Source organism: Trachymyrmex cornetzi, unplaced genomic scaffold (assembly GCF_001594075.2).
Source record: "Trachymyrmex cornetzi isolate Tcor2-1 unplaced genomic scaffold, Tcor1.1 scaffold309, whole genome shotgun sequence".
Lineage (NCBI taxonomy): Eukaryota > Metazoa > Arthropoda > Insecta > Hymenoptera > Formicidae > Trachymyrmex > Trachymyrmex cornetzi.
In genome coordinates, this window is record NW_017297786.1 from 475526 (window position 1) to 493181 (window position 17656).

Sequence of the window (17656 nt, forward strand, 5' to 3'; positions counted from 1 at the left end):
TATATATATATATATATATATATATATATATATATATATGCGTTATATACCTCGCGCCTGCCAAGTTTCGCGAAACGAGCGTCGCGGATCCGTCCATTCACGAACAACTTAGTGAGACATGTATATGCATATTGCATACATATATATATACACGGCGGGCACGAATGCACGGGGACGGTGATGTACGTCGGTTCTCCGAACGGTATTGATCGTCGCCGATTATTCAGCGGCATACAATCGCCACTGACAGACGTTAAGATTTAAATGGCAAGGCCACGTGCCGCGCCGTTGTTTGAATTTCTAAACATTCCGCGAGACGCGCACGAACTTGGACGCATAACATCGTTCGACAATGGGGGCGCTTCCTTGTCCCCCCTCCCTCCCCCTCTTCTCCACCTATATCGACTGAATTAATCGCTAATAACGAGAAAGATCTTATCACTTGCGCACAGCTTGATAAAAGATAAAACAAACGTACTTCTACGAAAATATTTTTCCATATAGTAAATGATCTGTGATACTTCCTTACTTCGATCAAATTGTGTAAACACAATGATCGTGCTATGTATCGTAAATATTACGAAGGTTAATGGGGCTTGGCGAAACAAATAGCTTTAAACGATAAGCTTATCTATGTTCTGAAATGCTTGGCATTTCGGAGAGATTTGGATAAACTGCAATAAGCTATGACATCGATACTTCGTTTCCTAACCGTTACATATATCGTTTTTTTTTTTAATTTAATTAAGAATTAACGGCTTAGATACAATGAAAGGAGAATAAGGAAGATTTCAATCTCTACTGGAAATCAAATACACCAGAATACATGGTTTCTGGTAGATTGAAATCTGTTATTTCTTGTTCCTTACTCCTTATTCTCATCATTGTGTCTGAACCCTACACACAGAAAAATAACATTCTAATGCTAAGAAAAGTGACTACTTAATTTACTTTCTTCCTTTTAAATAACGGTTATCTCGAACAAAGAATATCTTCTTGACAATGGTTTTCAAATATACTTATTACAAATTTTAGAAAATTAAAAAAAAAATAAAAACTTGAAAAATTTTAGAAAACTTATTATTCAAAACAAGAATTTATTTTCTTTTGAAGAATATTATAAAATTGCTCGAAGAAGCGATTTTATATAATATACAAAATTTCGAATTTATTTTAATTTAATAATCTTGAACAAAGTAGTAAACTCTTGACTGAAATTCAGAAAATATTTTAAATAAATAAATTAGATGCTTATAATGTTACGATAGATTTACGGATACGAATTTTTGAAATATTTTTAATAATTATTATTTGCATATACAGGATGTATTTTCTGTATGTAATCTATATCAATGCATGGATACGCATATCAAATTTTAAATAATAAAAATTGTGTATTTTCGTGTGAATTTTTCCATATAGATGGAAAGAAAAAATTCTATTCTTCGAACAATAAAAAATAGTTTTCCACAGATATTTTTATGGCTTCACTTTTTGCGGGAACCTTGTTAAACACGAAAAGGTGAAAAGTAGACATAAATTAACATCGATCATTCGGTGCATTTCCGGTGGTTCGAAACGCAACCATTTTGGCATTCTGTTCGAAAAGTGACGTGGCGGAATAAAAAAAAAAGGCGGGAAGGGACTACTATCGTCGGCATGGATAAAAGAAGAGCGACGAGACGAATTAGCCGTTTCGCAGAACGGTGACCGGTCTCTTCAAGGTTGGGACCGAGAGAGAGTCATCGGTCTCGGCCGTGTAATGCAGAAGAATATAACGCGTCTTTATTTATGAGTCGTGCGCGCGCGCGCGCGAGCAACGCGACGGTGTCGTGTAGCATCGTATCGTGTGATAGAAATCGTAATCGTAAAATAAACACTATTTCGTCGCGGTAGTTGAGAACGGCGACGGATAGTAGAGAAAACGGGGAGGAGAAAAAGGAAACAAAAAAAGTACGGAGCCATAACGACCGCGACCTACGACAGGTTCGGGGAAAAGGGAAGGGGGAACCCCCGGATATCTCCCGCCCGGTCCACGTCGCACGCACGCGCGAGCGCGCGAAATGAAATTCGTACGTAAATTGATTTAATTGCTCTATCGTAGCCGGTATCAAGTTTCCCGCAGCGTGCATCGCGTTAACAGTCGTGCCAATGAACTGTCAGTGGCGCTATAATCGCCCGCGACTCCACCTAACCGGAATATACGAAAGAAGAGGTTTAAAGGAAAAGAAAGAAAAAGAAAAATGACGCCAAGTATTGGCGTTGCAACGCGATTTTGAAAAAAACTGCCGGAGAGACTCGAGTCGTCCATCGTTGCCTTCCTCACAGTTACCTGTTTCTACTAATGCAGTTTAATTTTAATTTCTCGGTTCAACTACCTCTTCGTCTTTTTCCAGATTTAAGAATTAGAAGAAAATGAAGAGTAAATTGAACTAAAATTAAAGTTAATTTACATTGGTAAAAACGTGTCGTTTAACTGCCGAGAAATATCGATCATGGCTTATTTTTGCCAATGTAGATTAACTAATCTCGTTACAATTTACTCATCTTTTTTTAATTCTTGGAAGTAGAGAGAAGATAAAACAAAAGTAAGTTAGACAAAAATTAGAGTTAAGCTACATTGATATAGAAATGGATGTACGGAACAAATGAAATCAATGCCTTACTCTAAAAAATATCAGTATGCATGAATTTGATATTATGTAATGTCTATAAATCTCACTGGGTTAATATTAACACATAATATGATGCAGATTTAACACCATGGGTTTTAAATCCACATTACGATCGTGTCAATACAAACACCAGGGGTTATAAATCCACCATGTTGGTATTGACACCAACACGATAAGAACTATAGATCCAGCATGGTGTTAAATCCACACCGATAATTTTTAGAGTGTAGATACGCAAACGATCCTTTTTTCATGGATCCCAATTTTATCTGTTTTATTATTTATTCCGTAAATCTCAGGTGTATTCACAGATTCTTGTTTTGAGACCATCTTAAGTAATATGTCTCAAGATATTTTTTGTGCAATAATTTAAACATTACGGAAGAAATTTATAAATTATTTTGAAATAAAATTAGGTAAAAATAAATTAATTATTAACCCTTACCGTACTAATATGGGTAACTAGTGACCGAGCAATTCCTGTTCGTGCAAGTTTCTTTGAGTCTTTCGATAATTATAAATTATACTACATTTTATTTATTTTCCAAAATAAAGAATCAATATTTATTCTAGAAAGTTGAAAGTATGTTGGTGAATTTTTAGAGATTTTTTAAATTATTTCGAAGAGGTGAAAAAACGAAGAGATTTGAAGTGACCCTTGATGGTATGGATGAGGCACCAAATTGTAGATGGTACGGTAAGGGTTAATTAAATAATTTTGTGTAAAATATAGATAAATAGTAGAATATATTAGAAAGAAAAAATTATATTAATTAAATAGGATGGAGAAAATAATAAAGATTTCTTTTAGAATTTACTAATCGATAGAATATTGACTATATTAATACACCTGAATGATCGATATTGATATAGACGCAATTCTTATATTTAATGTTATCTTAAGTACAGTCTAAAGATCAGACGGCTGTGTATTGGCACCTTAAGACATTACTTAAGACAATCTTAAAGATAAGAGAACCATTTATGAATACCGGCCTCAAATCTTGCATACAACAGCCCTGCGCCACGCTGTTAAAGTTAACAAGGACGAATCCTCAGCCGACAGAATGCAGGGATAAAAAGAGGCGCGAAGAGAGACGTAAAATTTCGCACAGAGTGCTAAACACACACTTACCCTGTCGACCGACGATCTCCGCCACGTGTTCGCTGCTGGGCACCGGCACGCACTCGGTCATGTTCTGGCTCTTCTTAGAACGCGCCTCCTCGAAGACAGCTGGGGCGGTCTGTAGCGGATCTGGATCATTGGTGGTGCCGTTGCCGGTACCGGTGCCAGGGCATCCGGACGAGCCCTCCGGGATGCCGAGCATCGACAGCTCGAAGGCGAGCTGAAGGGCGCGCTGATCTTCGAAGGAGACGCCGGCACCGCCGCCGTTCGTGCCGCGATCCATCTCGCTGAATAAACTCGTCGGCATTTCGATCGATTACAAATTCCCGTATATCGTGCGACACCGGACAAGACGTTAACAACGACAATGTCGATGATTGCTGAAATACGTTGCACTAGGGTCTCCGCGCTGTTGAGGGTTCACCGTATATTCACGTCGGTCTTTCCTCTCTCTCTTTCTCTCTTCCGTCGTCTTCTCTCTATCGAACAAACGAGCGGAATTATTCGCGCCGCCTTGACGAGGATCAACTTCCCACCGGTAGGGTCGAGCGTGATGGTCTTTGGCGTCGCGACGCTACGACTATTTTTACGTACGCGTAAAAAAACTGAAAGAGGAATTGGACGCACCGCGCGGAAGATAACGAACGTTGTCGGCTCGGTTTCGAATGATCGTTACCTTTTCCGCTCGCAAGCAAGCGTAATCAGCTCTCCGGTCCCCCCTCGTGGACGTGAAAACGTGGGCCGTGACGACGGCGCGGTGTGTGATAGTAGTCAGTCGCACGTTCCTCTTCGCGCCGGGAGGCACACGCCGGTTCGTGTCTACGTCGTACGTATCGCGCACCGGCTACGAAAATGGCCTTCCCGATATCCCCCACTGTACCTTCCCACCGCCGAACGCGTGTAGTTTGTGCTATGCGGTTGTTCGTGTCGAAGAGCGGTTTCCGTAGTCACTCCACTCTTACGCTCGTTACTCGTACAGTCGCTTGGTCTTTGACCGATGCTTTCGTTCGTTCGTTTCTCCACCTCCACTTCCTTCTCCTCTCCGTCGCGATCCTCTCTCTCTCTCTCTTCGACTACCGACGACCGGGACGACGTGACGACGATTCGTGTCGCGCGTTGTTCGGCTGCCTTGTCACTTCGACCGACTGGAACTGACTCAGCCGTCCAAGAAGTCGATCCGTCGCGCGAGACCGAAACACTGAAAACGAAGGCAAGGGGCGCGCGCGCTTCTAGAGTCTCGTCCGCTTCGTTTCCGCTCTCTCTCCCGCTCGTGAATCGTGATCCTCACCGCCTCTCGCTCCCTCGCTCGCTCTCGCTCTCTCGGTTCTCGCCTCTCTTCTCTCACCGCGATCTTTCCTTTCGAAGGCAGGCGCGTACAACTACCCTCTCGTTCGTGTTACCACTGCGACTGACTGCGACGAACTGCGACTGCGACTGTCGAAGCCGGCGCGCCGCCATGTGCCGGACGCCGGCTATGCGCGCGTCCGATTGGCCGCCCGCGTCACGTGGTACGCACCCACCCCTCCCCACCATCGAACCCGGCGCATAGGCGCTAGCGCACCTACCGGCGCGGCGAAGCGGCACTGCGCCGCAATGTAATGTAACGTTCAACGCAACACGAGGGAGCGAGCCAACTTACCGAGAATGAACGAGCGAGCGAGCGAACGAACAACCGACGCGACGTCGCGTTCGTTCCTCGGCTCCTTCAACGCTACGGATGCGTGCACTCCCGTCCTCGATTGTGTACGCCACGCAACCCCCTCCGTTCGTTCGTTCGTTCGCTCGCTCTGTTCGTTCGTTCGTTCGTTCGTGTATCCGCTCGAGCCTCGGCCTCGGCGAAGTTTCCCCGTGGAAACGCCACCGTTCGTCCCTCCACGCCGGACGCCCGCGCGTTTCACTCGCTCCGATTTCCCGGAGCGGCGAATCCTAGGATTGCGGGACCCGTAGGATTGACTGGAAAATGGAAAAATGCAGCCGTGTCTTTGGCTTGCCGTGGCGTCGACACCGGGGTGCGAATCTCCTAGAGCCGGAGATATCTACGATTCGAAGATGTTTCTCGAACGCTGAGCCGCGCCTCCGAACGATTTGTAGATATACACGGCGATCGCGAATCGATTCTCTCTCTCTCGATTTTCTTATTTTGTCGCAGTACGTCATACGGAATTTTAGAACGTTGAGGCCGGAGCACAGATCTTTGCATAACATAAAATATAAGAAAATTAATCAATCAATCTTTTATTTCATGAAAAGAAAGGAACGAAGGATTCTGATTGATTCATTTTCTTGTGGATTATGAGTTATGCATTATGCATAAACAAATTAAGGACCGGTGTCCTATCACAAATGTAAAATTAATCTCGGTTTAATTTATCTCTTTCTGATTCTTGGAATTGCTTGGATAGAAAAATTTTGCATTTGTGAAACCAATTAAAATCCTTCATTTCCTGCCTTTTCATGAAATAAAAGACTTCAATTGGTCGATTTTTTTAATGCTTTGTGCGTTATGCGTTATGCGAAAATCTCGTTCTCATTACTTCTCGTTACTTCTCATAGTTTAATCTACAAAAATAATTGCAAGTGATTGTAGTTGTAAGAATTGATTATTTATAGCCGAATTTGAGGAGAATATTCTCTCGATCGTAATTTGTTAAATCTTACAACTACACTTATGCAATCATAAACGAGACTTTCCTTATGGAGCTTTCCACATTCAGAGCTCATGTGGGTGTTGAATTCAGGGTATTTAAAAAAGTATGTTAATTTTCGAAAACAAATTTTAAAAAATTTTGAGATTTGACAAAAAACAGTACTTCACTAGGATGTATAGAAATATATCTCGCATATACAACAAAAGAGATAAAATATCCGTTCGAATGAGGCACTCCACATCCAGAAAAGTCAAAAGTCTCCGTTCCTGCATTCAATTGTAGAATAGGCATTACGGAGAGTTAATTGTAAGATCTGGTGAAGTAAATGTAGCCCGTGACGATATATGATTTTCCCCGCAAATGTCGAACGGGTCAAAGTGCACCGACCTAGGTGGATCGTATAACGCTCTTTCTTCTCTTCTCTCCTCCCTGGCCCGTCAACGGGCTTCGCGCGCACGATCCGTGCACACGAGGTGCACCGACATTTTTCCGCGCAGTTATCTCTCTATTTTAACGGGGGAGGTAGAGGACGTTTATAAGGCCCAGTTTCACAACTCATAGTTACCTCTTAAGCGAGGTTCAACTTATTTCTCATCTTTTTCCAATTCCAGAATTGAAAAGAGATAATGAATAAGGTGAACCTCGGTTAAGAGTTAACCAGTCAGTTGAAACTGGACCTAAGTCTGATGAAATAACAGCGACCTGCGTCATGTTTAAATCGTAAATAAATCTCGTATTACCGGTGGACCGTCGCCCTGCGAATTGAACGTCGCGTCAAATGATCCCTGGGGAAGAGCCTAATGGAAAGAATCCGCACGTTTATCGCAATTTACTTAATTGAATTTTTTGCGGATAACCGAGGAACGAGAATCTTGCGACTTGTCGTGCTGAGTTCTTTCAATTATTGTCCTTGAACCTTGGCCGACGACACCGGCATTAACATCGACTGTACGAAAGTCGCTGTTGGCTATTAACGCCACAATTTCGTCGCTATTTAACAGATTTTGGATATTATCCGTTTCACAAGCATTTCATCTAAATTTGATAACGTCGTAAATGATATAGTTGAAGCGGAACATAAATTACCATGACATGAAAATGATGTTAAAATGGCTCCACAAAATGAGTACTAAAGCCCAGTTCTTTATGTACTGGTTAACTTGTTTAGACTTAGCTTCACTTAACTTGATGATGATGTAAAAATCGTTTTTCTAGCTATGATTAATCACTAAACTGACTTGTAGTGGTAACTTTAAAAGTTATACTCTTCACAAAACCATCAGTTTACTGATGAAACTAAAAAAAAACGCAATTTTTACATTATTACCAGATTAAGCTTAACTACAAATTAATGTGTAAAAGAAAAAAACCTTAAAGTCACTTTTTAATCAGTTTATTTTAACGTTTTATCTTGACATTATCCTTTATAGAAAATTAATACTGGCCAATACTGAAAGACAATAATTAATGATTTAATTACTTATTTTAAATATTAAAAGAACTATTGTTCAGTACTTTTTTAGTACTCCAAATAAGTAATGAATTACTGTCTTTCAATAATAAGTTGGCCAGTATTAGATTTCTACGAGGGATCGTGACTTATTGTTCTGCTTGGGAGGTCCCTCCTGAAGGGAATTTTCGTAATTCTCTACCTAAATTTCATCATTCACTTTGTGTGCACGTGCTCGTTGCCGTTCCGTATTTCCGTAAAATATCCGCGACAGATATTATTAATGTTTTCTGTTACGTTACGTATCTCTTCCAAAGATGGACGATAATCGATACGCGAGATGTGTAACTATGAGTAATCGGAATTTATCGGGTGATGAGCCAGCGGCACTACGCCGCACGACATGTCCGATTCGCGCCGACGTGGACAAGGCCGAGCGAATGCCCGTCGGCCGAATATAATCGGAGTTAAGTAAGAGTGAAAAGAGGATTCCGTCTCTCTAAACCGATCTAGACGCGGACACGAGCTCGCTCGTTCGCTCGTTCGCGCGGACCTTGAACCGAGACGCAAACGTGATCCATTGTTCTCTGCCGACGACCCTTCGTCCTCTCTCCGACCGAGCACTCCCGGCTCGAGATTGCTCGATTTTTAGTCGGGAGGCCCCATACCAGATCGGCCCCCGTGTCCTCCATTCTCGAGGACAGACGGAACGACGGGCGCCCGCCAGCGATTCACGAATATACCCGCGACTCATTGTTTTCTACGTGTCGAGCTAGCGATGCGCGTTAAGCCGGTTCTACATTATATAGTTGCAAGCCGATCGCAAGTTTGTTACGATAGTCAACATTTGAAGCTTGCATTTTGAAATCAACGCTTTATATTGGCTGTCGCGACAAACTTGCGATCAGCTCGCGTCTAATGTAGAATGGGCTTTAAAGAGCACACGGCGAACGCTTCGTTGTTTGACGTAATCGCGTAATTCGGACAAGGAGGGAGAAGGTTTCCCCATTTCGCGCGAGTGAGCGAGACGAGAATCGGGCGATTCGGCGACCAGCGAGGTCTACCTGACGATGAATTCGCTGGAAGGTGCGAGCGACTAATTTTGTTTCTCATCGCATGCCGAAAGCAACGACCCGTGCACATCGCCGCCGATCTCTCTTTCTCTCCCTTCAAGGCTGTCTCGAGACAACCAACCACCTTTTGCCACAAGCACCTGCCGACTGCTCGTGCTCTCGACTCACTCGTAAATACCTCGGTGTTATCGTACGTATGATTTTACAAACTGCCGCCTCTCTACAGCCGTCTCTTGCCTCGCCGCGAACCGATGAGACGCGATCGTATGTGGCAGGACGGATTATTCGCGCAAACACGTCATGCTCGGTCACTAATCATCACGCCAATTAATTCTGGGTAACGAAGGTGATCGCTAATCTCCGTTGACCGAGAGAGATCCGAGGATTAAAAAAAGAAAGCTTCCGTGCGTCTTGTCGCTCTTGTAGCACCGAAAAATTTTATTCGTCAAATTCGATTCAATCTTTGATTGAATTTATATAAAAGCAATTTATGAAAATCACCGAAGTCATAAATATGTTTTATTACGTAAGCGTGTTCTGGATAGAAAGGAAGAAAAATTTTCCTATGAATGTTACGTGGAAGAGGTTTTGCTAAACTACGTAAAAATTTATCTTGTAGGTACAGATCTGAAAGTAATTTGATTTCGACCACCAAAATAATTATATAGAGTACTCAAACTGATTGTTAGAATGCCAAACTTTTTGCGGCATTGCTTATCGTGCTTGAGATTCCAACGTAATTATTTTAATCTAACAAAAAATATTTGTTCTCTTATCTCTCTTTTTTGTAATTTTAAACATTGTTTAAATCCAATTTATGAGTGCATGCAATAAAGTTATTATACATATTATATTATATTTTTATATTATATTATTATTTTTATATTATTATTATATTTAATAACTTTATTGCATGCATTTACAAATTAGATTTAAACAAAAAATTTTAATTTAAAAAACGAGAAACAAAAGAAAAAATACAAAGCAAATGGCAAGACAACAGCAACGGTTGATACAAAATCGAAAAAATTTTTATAGTTATAAACACACCGAACCAAAACTGTACGTAAATACAATAAAATATTCATTGAATTATGAAAAAATAACAAAAATTGGTCCAATGAATTCTCATAATATGATTTAGGTTATAAAACTATTACTAAAATTCATTGCAAGAATGAATATATAGTTATATAAATAAATTCAGCTATTGTATCAATGAATTAACTACATCAAGTCGAACATTGATTAATGATTATTTATTGAACCAAAAATGACTAAAATTTTTTTCAGTGTAGGTATTGTTAAGGATAATAGTATTATAGACACACACGCACACACAAGAATCATACAAAAACGTTACAGCAAAGAATTTGACAAAGGTAGAACTGACAGGAAATTTCGAAAAGTTTCTTCTTGCTACTTATATAGGATCCCATGGGGGTCTCCCATGGGACCATCTCAATGCTAGACAACGTCGAGGGATACGGCCGGTCCTATGGCCTCGCACGCCGAAAGGATGCCGAAAGGACGCGTCGCGTCGCTCACATCCGTTTTCTGGCCGCTCCGGCCGATGCGTTAAGCCGACTTCTCTCTTCGATGTTCCGCGTCGCTCGTCGCATTTTTACGGCGTGCAACCGGTTGCCTTCCACGTTGCGATCATTGTCGTTGCTTTGGCGAAACCCGGCGACTCCCGTGGTGCGCCGCCTCGTCCTCGCCGATATGTACACGCGGATAGACGCACCGCGTGTACATACGTGCACGCGCGCGTATATAAGGTACGAAGCGATGGTGCTTTGCTCGAAGAGGCGTACGGTGAAGAGGATATTTCTTTCGATTTCGATCGCCGGGGTGCAGTAACATCGAAGAACCGCATTGCTAGCCTCTGAGTCGGCGACGATGACGACGACGACCGCGGCGTCGAAGGCAATGGCAAAGCGTCTCGAGCACGATCGTGGAGAACTGTACGAGTTCTAATCTAATCTAATTTTTATTCGATACAAACCATTATCAATAATCAAATAAAATTGATATAATATTTCAATATACCGAGAAATATCGAGAAATATGCTGAAATTATAAATCAGGGTTACCATAAAAGTGGTTTCCACAAAATTAACGAAATGTCAGGGAAATTAAAAGGTCAGCGAAATCAGAAAAAGGTCAGGGAATTTTCTGGAAAATTAAAGTGCTTGACTTTAAACATCGTGCGTATTACACCTACGTAGCTTTGAATTATTCGACAATTGAATGCAAACACAGTGTCAGAAACGTTAATAATTTCCATCGCTGTGTTAATAAAATATTTAATGATTTCTAAATCAGAACAAGAATACAAAAAAATTCAAAATATTATTGGAAGTGAGGGAAAATTATGAAATTTTGTCTGGAAATCAGGAAAAATTATAGAATTTTAGGATAAAGAATTTGTGACAATTCTGTCAATTAATAAATAATTACACAAAATTTTAACGAGTCAAGTGCCTAAATGCTACCGCTCTTTCCCTCGAGATGACTTCGGGAGAAGTACTAGTATCGAATTATCGCGCAATGTGCCGGTATCGATCGGCTATTCGATATGTGGTTATCCACAAAATCTTGTGGGCGGACGCCCACGTTTGCGCACGCAGAAGACAGAGATATCCCTATGACTACCGAGACCACAACGGTGGCGGACTGTAAAGTCCATTGCGGAGCGACGAAAATGCACGCAAATAGCACGGTTAAGCGATGATAGTGCGGATAAAGCGCACAACGCCTTTCTAAATATACCCCCGCGCACCGGGTCCATTCGCGGAATTTCATTTTCTTACCGCAGACACAACACTTGTCACTTATTAGAGTTCCCCGCGAAGTACGCTTAAACCCTACGCGCGAGCTTAGTCGTTTCATCTCAAACGCAAATAAGATGTATGTACACGAAGACTATAACTGCGCTAAGATCCTTTACAGCTGAGAAAACGATTTGAATAATAAATCCAAACTCTATTTCGTTGTCGTAAGAGTTTATGCAAAATGCAGGCTCTCGGAAACGTAAAAATCGCAATGTTCGTTAAAGGATGCATGCCAAGGATTTACAACGGAAACGTTTTAGAGTTCCGATGCAAGATTTACTTGCTTCCAACTCTAGATGCGAAGGTCGGCAAACGGAAGATTCCTCAATGTCTCTCCTCGATTTTACAAGAATACAACTTTGTCGGACCTCCTGTGGCTGTATTGTTGAACGACAACACAAGCCTTTTGTAAACTTTGGCCTGAAAGCCGGAAAAGAATTTTCTCTTTCTTGAACCGTACCTTCCACAGGTACCACGTTCTGCAGAGCCTGATGTTCTACATAGATTTTTCTAGAAACAATAAAACAGAGCTAGAGAATTTATTATTTTATTATAACGTATTATTATTCTATTATAACAATATTATACGAGGTGTTTTTAAATTCGCACTTCAAAATACTACAGCAAGAGATTTCTCCAAAAGTTAAATAGAAAAGGTACTTGTAAATTTTTATTTTAAGTAAGTAAGTGAGTAGTAATTTTTTAGACGACAAAGATTTATAAATATAGCCAGTTATAAACTACGTAGATAATTTAGATCTGTGCACGAGTATCTGCGCGTGCGATAGTATTAGTAAGTGTTTATAAGTACTTCAGCGTACTCGCTAATACTTACAGGTGACTATCTAAACGCGATCCGTAATTAGCCATATTTAAACCCTTATATCTTAGAAACTATTGCTTAAAATAAAATAAAAATTTACAAATAACTTTTTTATTCAATGTTTCGAAAACTTTGCTATAATATTTTGAGTCGCAAATTTTGGGACATTTTGTATATATATATAACAGACTCATATAAATATTAATATGTTGTATAGTTATAAATATATAATATATATAATATTTCTTGTTCACCTGCCTTTTTCCTGATTCATCTTTATTATTGTATATTCCATCCTATCGCACTCATTCGCGCTGTCACATAGATAGGAAAACCACAATCTGAATCGATTTATCTTATCGCGAGCTCGTTAAATCGTAGTTATCGAAAAATTATTCTTGAAACTTTACAATCTGTAAAGTCTGCGAAATGACTAAGCACACAATTGTACAAAAGAGAAACTTCTCCGGCAGAGAAATGCCCAAGGGAGTTCGTTTTTTAGGTTGTGTCATACATTTTATATCGACGGGCAGCTCTTTTTTCCTGTAAAAACGGACAATGCAGTGGGCAAACGGAAACCGTAGTCAAGCTGAGAGAAATCTATCAGCTACGCCCGCATGTCGTGCAGATGTGAACAAAAACTCGAAAATTTCAACTAACAATGGCCAAAAGACATTAAAATCGATCGTTCGCTTAATATACGTAAACGGAAATAGTTATTTCCGTTGTTCCGTGCGCAAGCAGTCTAAAAGAAAAAAGATATATTATGTAATTCACAAACGCGTCAGTTGGATCGTTTCAAAGAGATGCACATAATTTGCATCGTTATATCGCGTCATGACGAGAAAGACTCGTCACACGTTCGAGCGATCGACGAAAGTTTAGATTCGAAAGGAGCTAAAAATACATTTTCTTTTCCCATCCCGCACAATAGGTCTCTTTTATAGTTTACGTAATTATTATGCTCTTTGTGCTGGGACGGTGGATATGTTAAAAACGGAAACGCGAGATAGAGGTGTGTTCTCCTCCGCATCGGTGAAAATGAAAAGAGCACGATCGGTTATAAGCACGCTTGTTTTCCTCTCCTCTCCGTGAAGCCCGTGAGAGAGAAAGTCCGTCGATGTCGATTACGTATAGTTTGTTGGGAGTCGAAGGTCCCCCAGCTGTTCTTCCGTGCGAAACGCTGGGATGGACCAACGCCTCCTTTTCGAAGTCCTCAACGAAACGTTCGTCGTTTTTCCTACTTGTCGAGTCGTCGCCGACTTTCGCCAATCTTTTGTCAATCGTGAGACATTAAAATCGCGCGCCGTCTCTCCGTCTCTCCTCCGCGGAGATAAATCCGAAATACTTTGCGGCCAGTAACCCCAATACAAATAGTATAGTCAAGTCGGTCAACTTCCGATGGTCGAATATACTGCTTGCGCGAAAGATCGATAACGCGCCGTAGAGAAGCGTCTATTTATACGTCGGCTATATTACGTCCAAGACAGCGGAGGATGTAATCTTCGATGGTGCTCCAGATAAGGTCTTTACACGCGATCCAACGCCGCCGGCCGCCACCGCTGCTTCGCATAGATCGACGGTTGCATTAACCATACATTTGAAAAAAATCTATCGAGTGCTCCGAGAGAGATAATCGCGCGTATGAGACGCGGAATTAAATGCTGCATAACCGAGCGTAATATTACCGACATCATGTTTGACATTAAAGTACGACGGTCAATCGCGATGCAAAATTTGCTCGAATTATGCACACGTATGCGGGGGACGTGGGCGGTGAGATTATTTCGGGATGTGTCCCGTGGCGATTTCAATTCCACATTCGTCGCACGATATTCGCATTTATATATTCACATGCGCGACGTTCATTATGCATACGTGTATTATATGTGTATATATATATATAATTAAATTGCATTTTATATATCCCGAGCGGCGTCCTAGCAAAGTTGCGTATTTATATAGAATTGATGACATTTTTTACAGAAACGAGTGACCAACGAGTGACAATGAACACAAATAATGTCAGTCAACTGTAATTATCCGAATTGCTTGATATTCAATAATAATTTAAACAAAATATGATTTAAGATTCCCTATTATTAAAAACAATAATAAAAAAAATACGGATAAGAAGAACCATGCGCTAATATTTCAAAAAGAGATCTTAATGTTTTAAATTATTAAGTGTTAATAATTTAAAACATAAAGATCTCTTTTTGAAATTCAGCCCACGATGTACAATATGTTTGCTCGTATTTCTTTATTAGTGTTCTGAATAATAAATAATAATGACTTTATTGTTGTGCGAATATATAAAGAAAAATTTAACAGCAATAGAAAAAGACGCTAAATGAAAATGCACAATCGAAAGGCGGAGGTATCAGCAATAATCCTGCCTGGAAACTCACACTGTGAGAGAAAAAATTTGTAACTGTATTACACATTATAATTATGATTATTATTGCTACAATGTTAGTAATAATAACTATAATTATATAGTCATCTTCGATTGCCAGCTATATATTTATTGATAGAACTGTTTATAGTTATTATTATTAATATTATGTAGCTATAATCATAATTATAGTAACAAATACAAAAAATTTTTCTCTCAGTGCAAGCTTGCCAAAATTAAAAGTACAAATTAATTCGCAATTATATTTAAGAAATTACGATTTCACTTGACGATTTTTAAACATCTTTGGAGAATATACCGCACCCCCATTGCTGTCTTCTCTCGGCGTTTTCTGGATGTCGTCTCTGTGTACATAAATTATTGCAAAGAACACGCGATAGCGCTATTGATCGCTCGGGATGCAGACTCGGGCTACAGGCTCGAGATGCAGGCGATATTCGGCTCGACGTTGAATTCCCGTTGTCGACGAATGCATGCGGCGATCGTCGCCGGTACTCACGATACCGCCGATTAGACCGGATGGATCGTCGGTCGAGTCATATGTATGTGTATGTATTCGACGAGTTATAATGATTTAAACTGGGACATGTGCCCGCGTGCACGGTGGGGCGAAAACGGCTGTTCGTCTGGTTGACAATAAGGGAGAGCGACCCTTGCCGCAGAGGGGAAACAGCTGTTGGTCGAAGGTGGAGAGGTGCCGGGTAGGCAGAGGGGCGGAGGCAAGCAAGGAGAAAAAAAAAGAGGTTACCACCTGGTACCCCGCTTATCCTTACCTGAAAACCAACGCTTGCCTGTATACCTGCCTGAGCATTCTTTTGTGCGGGGCCCTGGGCACGTACCGATTCCCAGAGGGCCTTGGACAGCATTCGATACACAACTGCATTCGGCACAATGCACGTCTCGAACGCTAGTATTAATGGTACTTAATGCGACCCGATTAGAAAATAGTATTCGTATGGAACAAAATCTTCGGAAAGTTTTTCGAGAGTCATTCTATAGAGATATAAATAACAATTCCTTCTTTAAGAAAACAATTCCTCGGCTAAACTATCGATTGAACTTTTTCGTTTAAGATTTTAAAAGAATTCTTCGCTAATATTTTTTGCACCACAGGGTGTCGTAGGGTCTTTACCTGTTTTTGCGTCCACAATATGTACAAAAATATGCTAAGAATAATATACTAAGAATACCTTGAGTTAATTCTTTCCTTATTATTTGCAGTTCTTCTACCATAAATCTTCCCAGAACGACAAAGCAACTAAAAATAAAATAAAATGAAATAATATTTTCATTCTTCATGCATGACTAAAATAACAGAATCCAAAAAAAAAGGATGCTCTAAATTTCACATTACAAAGGTTCTATTGTAATGAGAATATCTCAGAAAATTTTAGATGCTAAAGCATAATAAAGCTATTTAAGCTTAAAATAACAAAGCGTATTTCCGTTAAATACATTTCCGTATTTAACGATAAATCTTATATAGGATAATTAAATTTTTTAACAATTCTTTTCCAATTTTCTGTTGCTTTTCTATCTTACGCTATTGACATCTTGGTGAAAGATTTTATTGAAGTATGCAGGCTATTTCCTGCGACGACCATGCTCGAATTTCAAGATGATATTTCAAGATCGGTCAATTCCCGCACGGCCTTTCTCAGGTCAAACTAAGCACAACAATTTGCATAATTAATATGGACATTTTACTGACTCGATTCTCGAGTCCAATATGAATAGTATGAATAGTATTGATTATACATTAAGCACATCGCGTCGCCCGAAAAAATCTCTATTGAATTAAATATAGTGATCAATATAGTTTTCCTAAATATTAATTTCCAGTAATCTATATGATAATTTAATATTCGATTTCCGAGCCAAATATGGCATTTTTGCCATCTGCCGAAACCGAATCTGAGAAATTTATTATTTTCATTAGTACATCATTAACTTAATCGATTTCCTGCATGTCACAGGAAATATTAGACAGATGGCAATCCAAGCTATTTAAAGCGTTACAAATCGAATTATTCTCGAATTATAATGAGAAATAACTCATCGAAATTCTTTAAACGAGCATTCAGCTAGATCGATTCCCTTGCAACATTGATGTTATTCCGTTTCGATATACTTCGTTAAAATATTTCAAAATGATCAATCATTATAATATTTTAGGTCGATTCTAAAGAATGAATTCCGACGGAATCACTGTTTTATCAATTTACACACATACAATTTACGGACATCGACACTTCACTACTACATCAATATTGCACACACACATACACACAAATTTTTTAAGGCGTTAATCTTTCGTATTGGATGTCTAAGCTTAATTCTAAGAATTCAACATTGTTTATGTAATCGACAGTTCAAACCGTTCCTGTTTTATACAAATATTACTGTAGAATTTTTACTTTAGAATTTTTTGCTTTAGAAGCAAATATTGGCACAAGTTGATAACTCTGGATGCCATATTGGATTAATAATAAGAACAGGTAAAGTAGATCTAAACTTCTTAAATTTTTTTCGTTTTCGGATATATAATCGACCGATTTATTACGGGAATGCAGTCGGATTATTACTTATATTTTAATTGTGGAAAAGG

General features: G+C 39.9%; 1 protein-coding gene across 1 annotated transcript in view; it reads right to left on the reverse strand.

Moving 5' to 3' along the window:
• LOC108762595 (RNA-binding protein MEX3B) overlaps positions 1–4219 on the reverse strand; it is a 39234-nt gene extending 35015 nt beyond the window's left edge. Inside the window, exon 1 of the mRNA XM_018509659.1 lies at positions 3811–4219. Within this exon, the coding sequence (XP_018365161.1) occupies positions 3811–4108 (298 nt within the window). The 5' untranslated portion in view covers positions 4109–4219. The remainder of the gene's footprint in view (positions 1–3810) is intronic.
• Positions 4220–17656: the final 13437 nt, after the last annotated feature.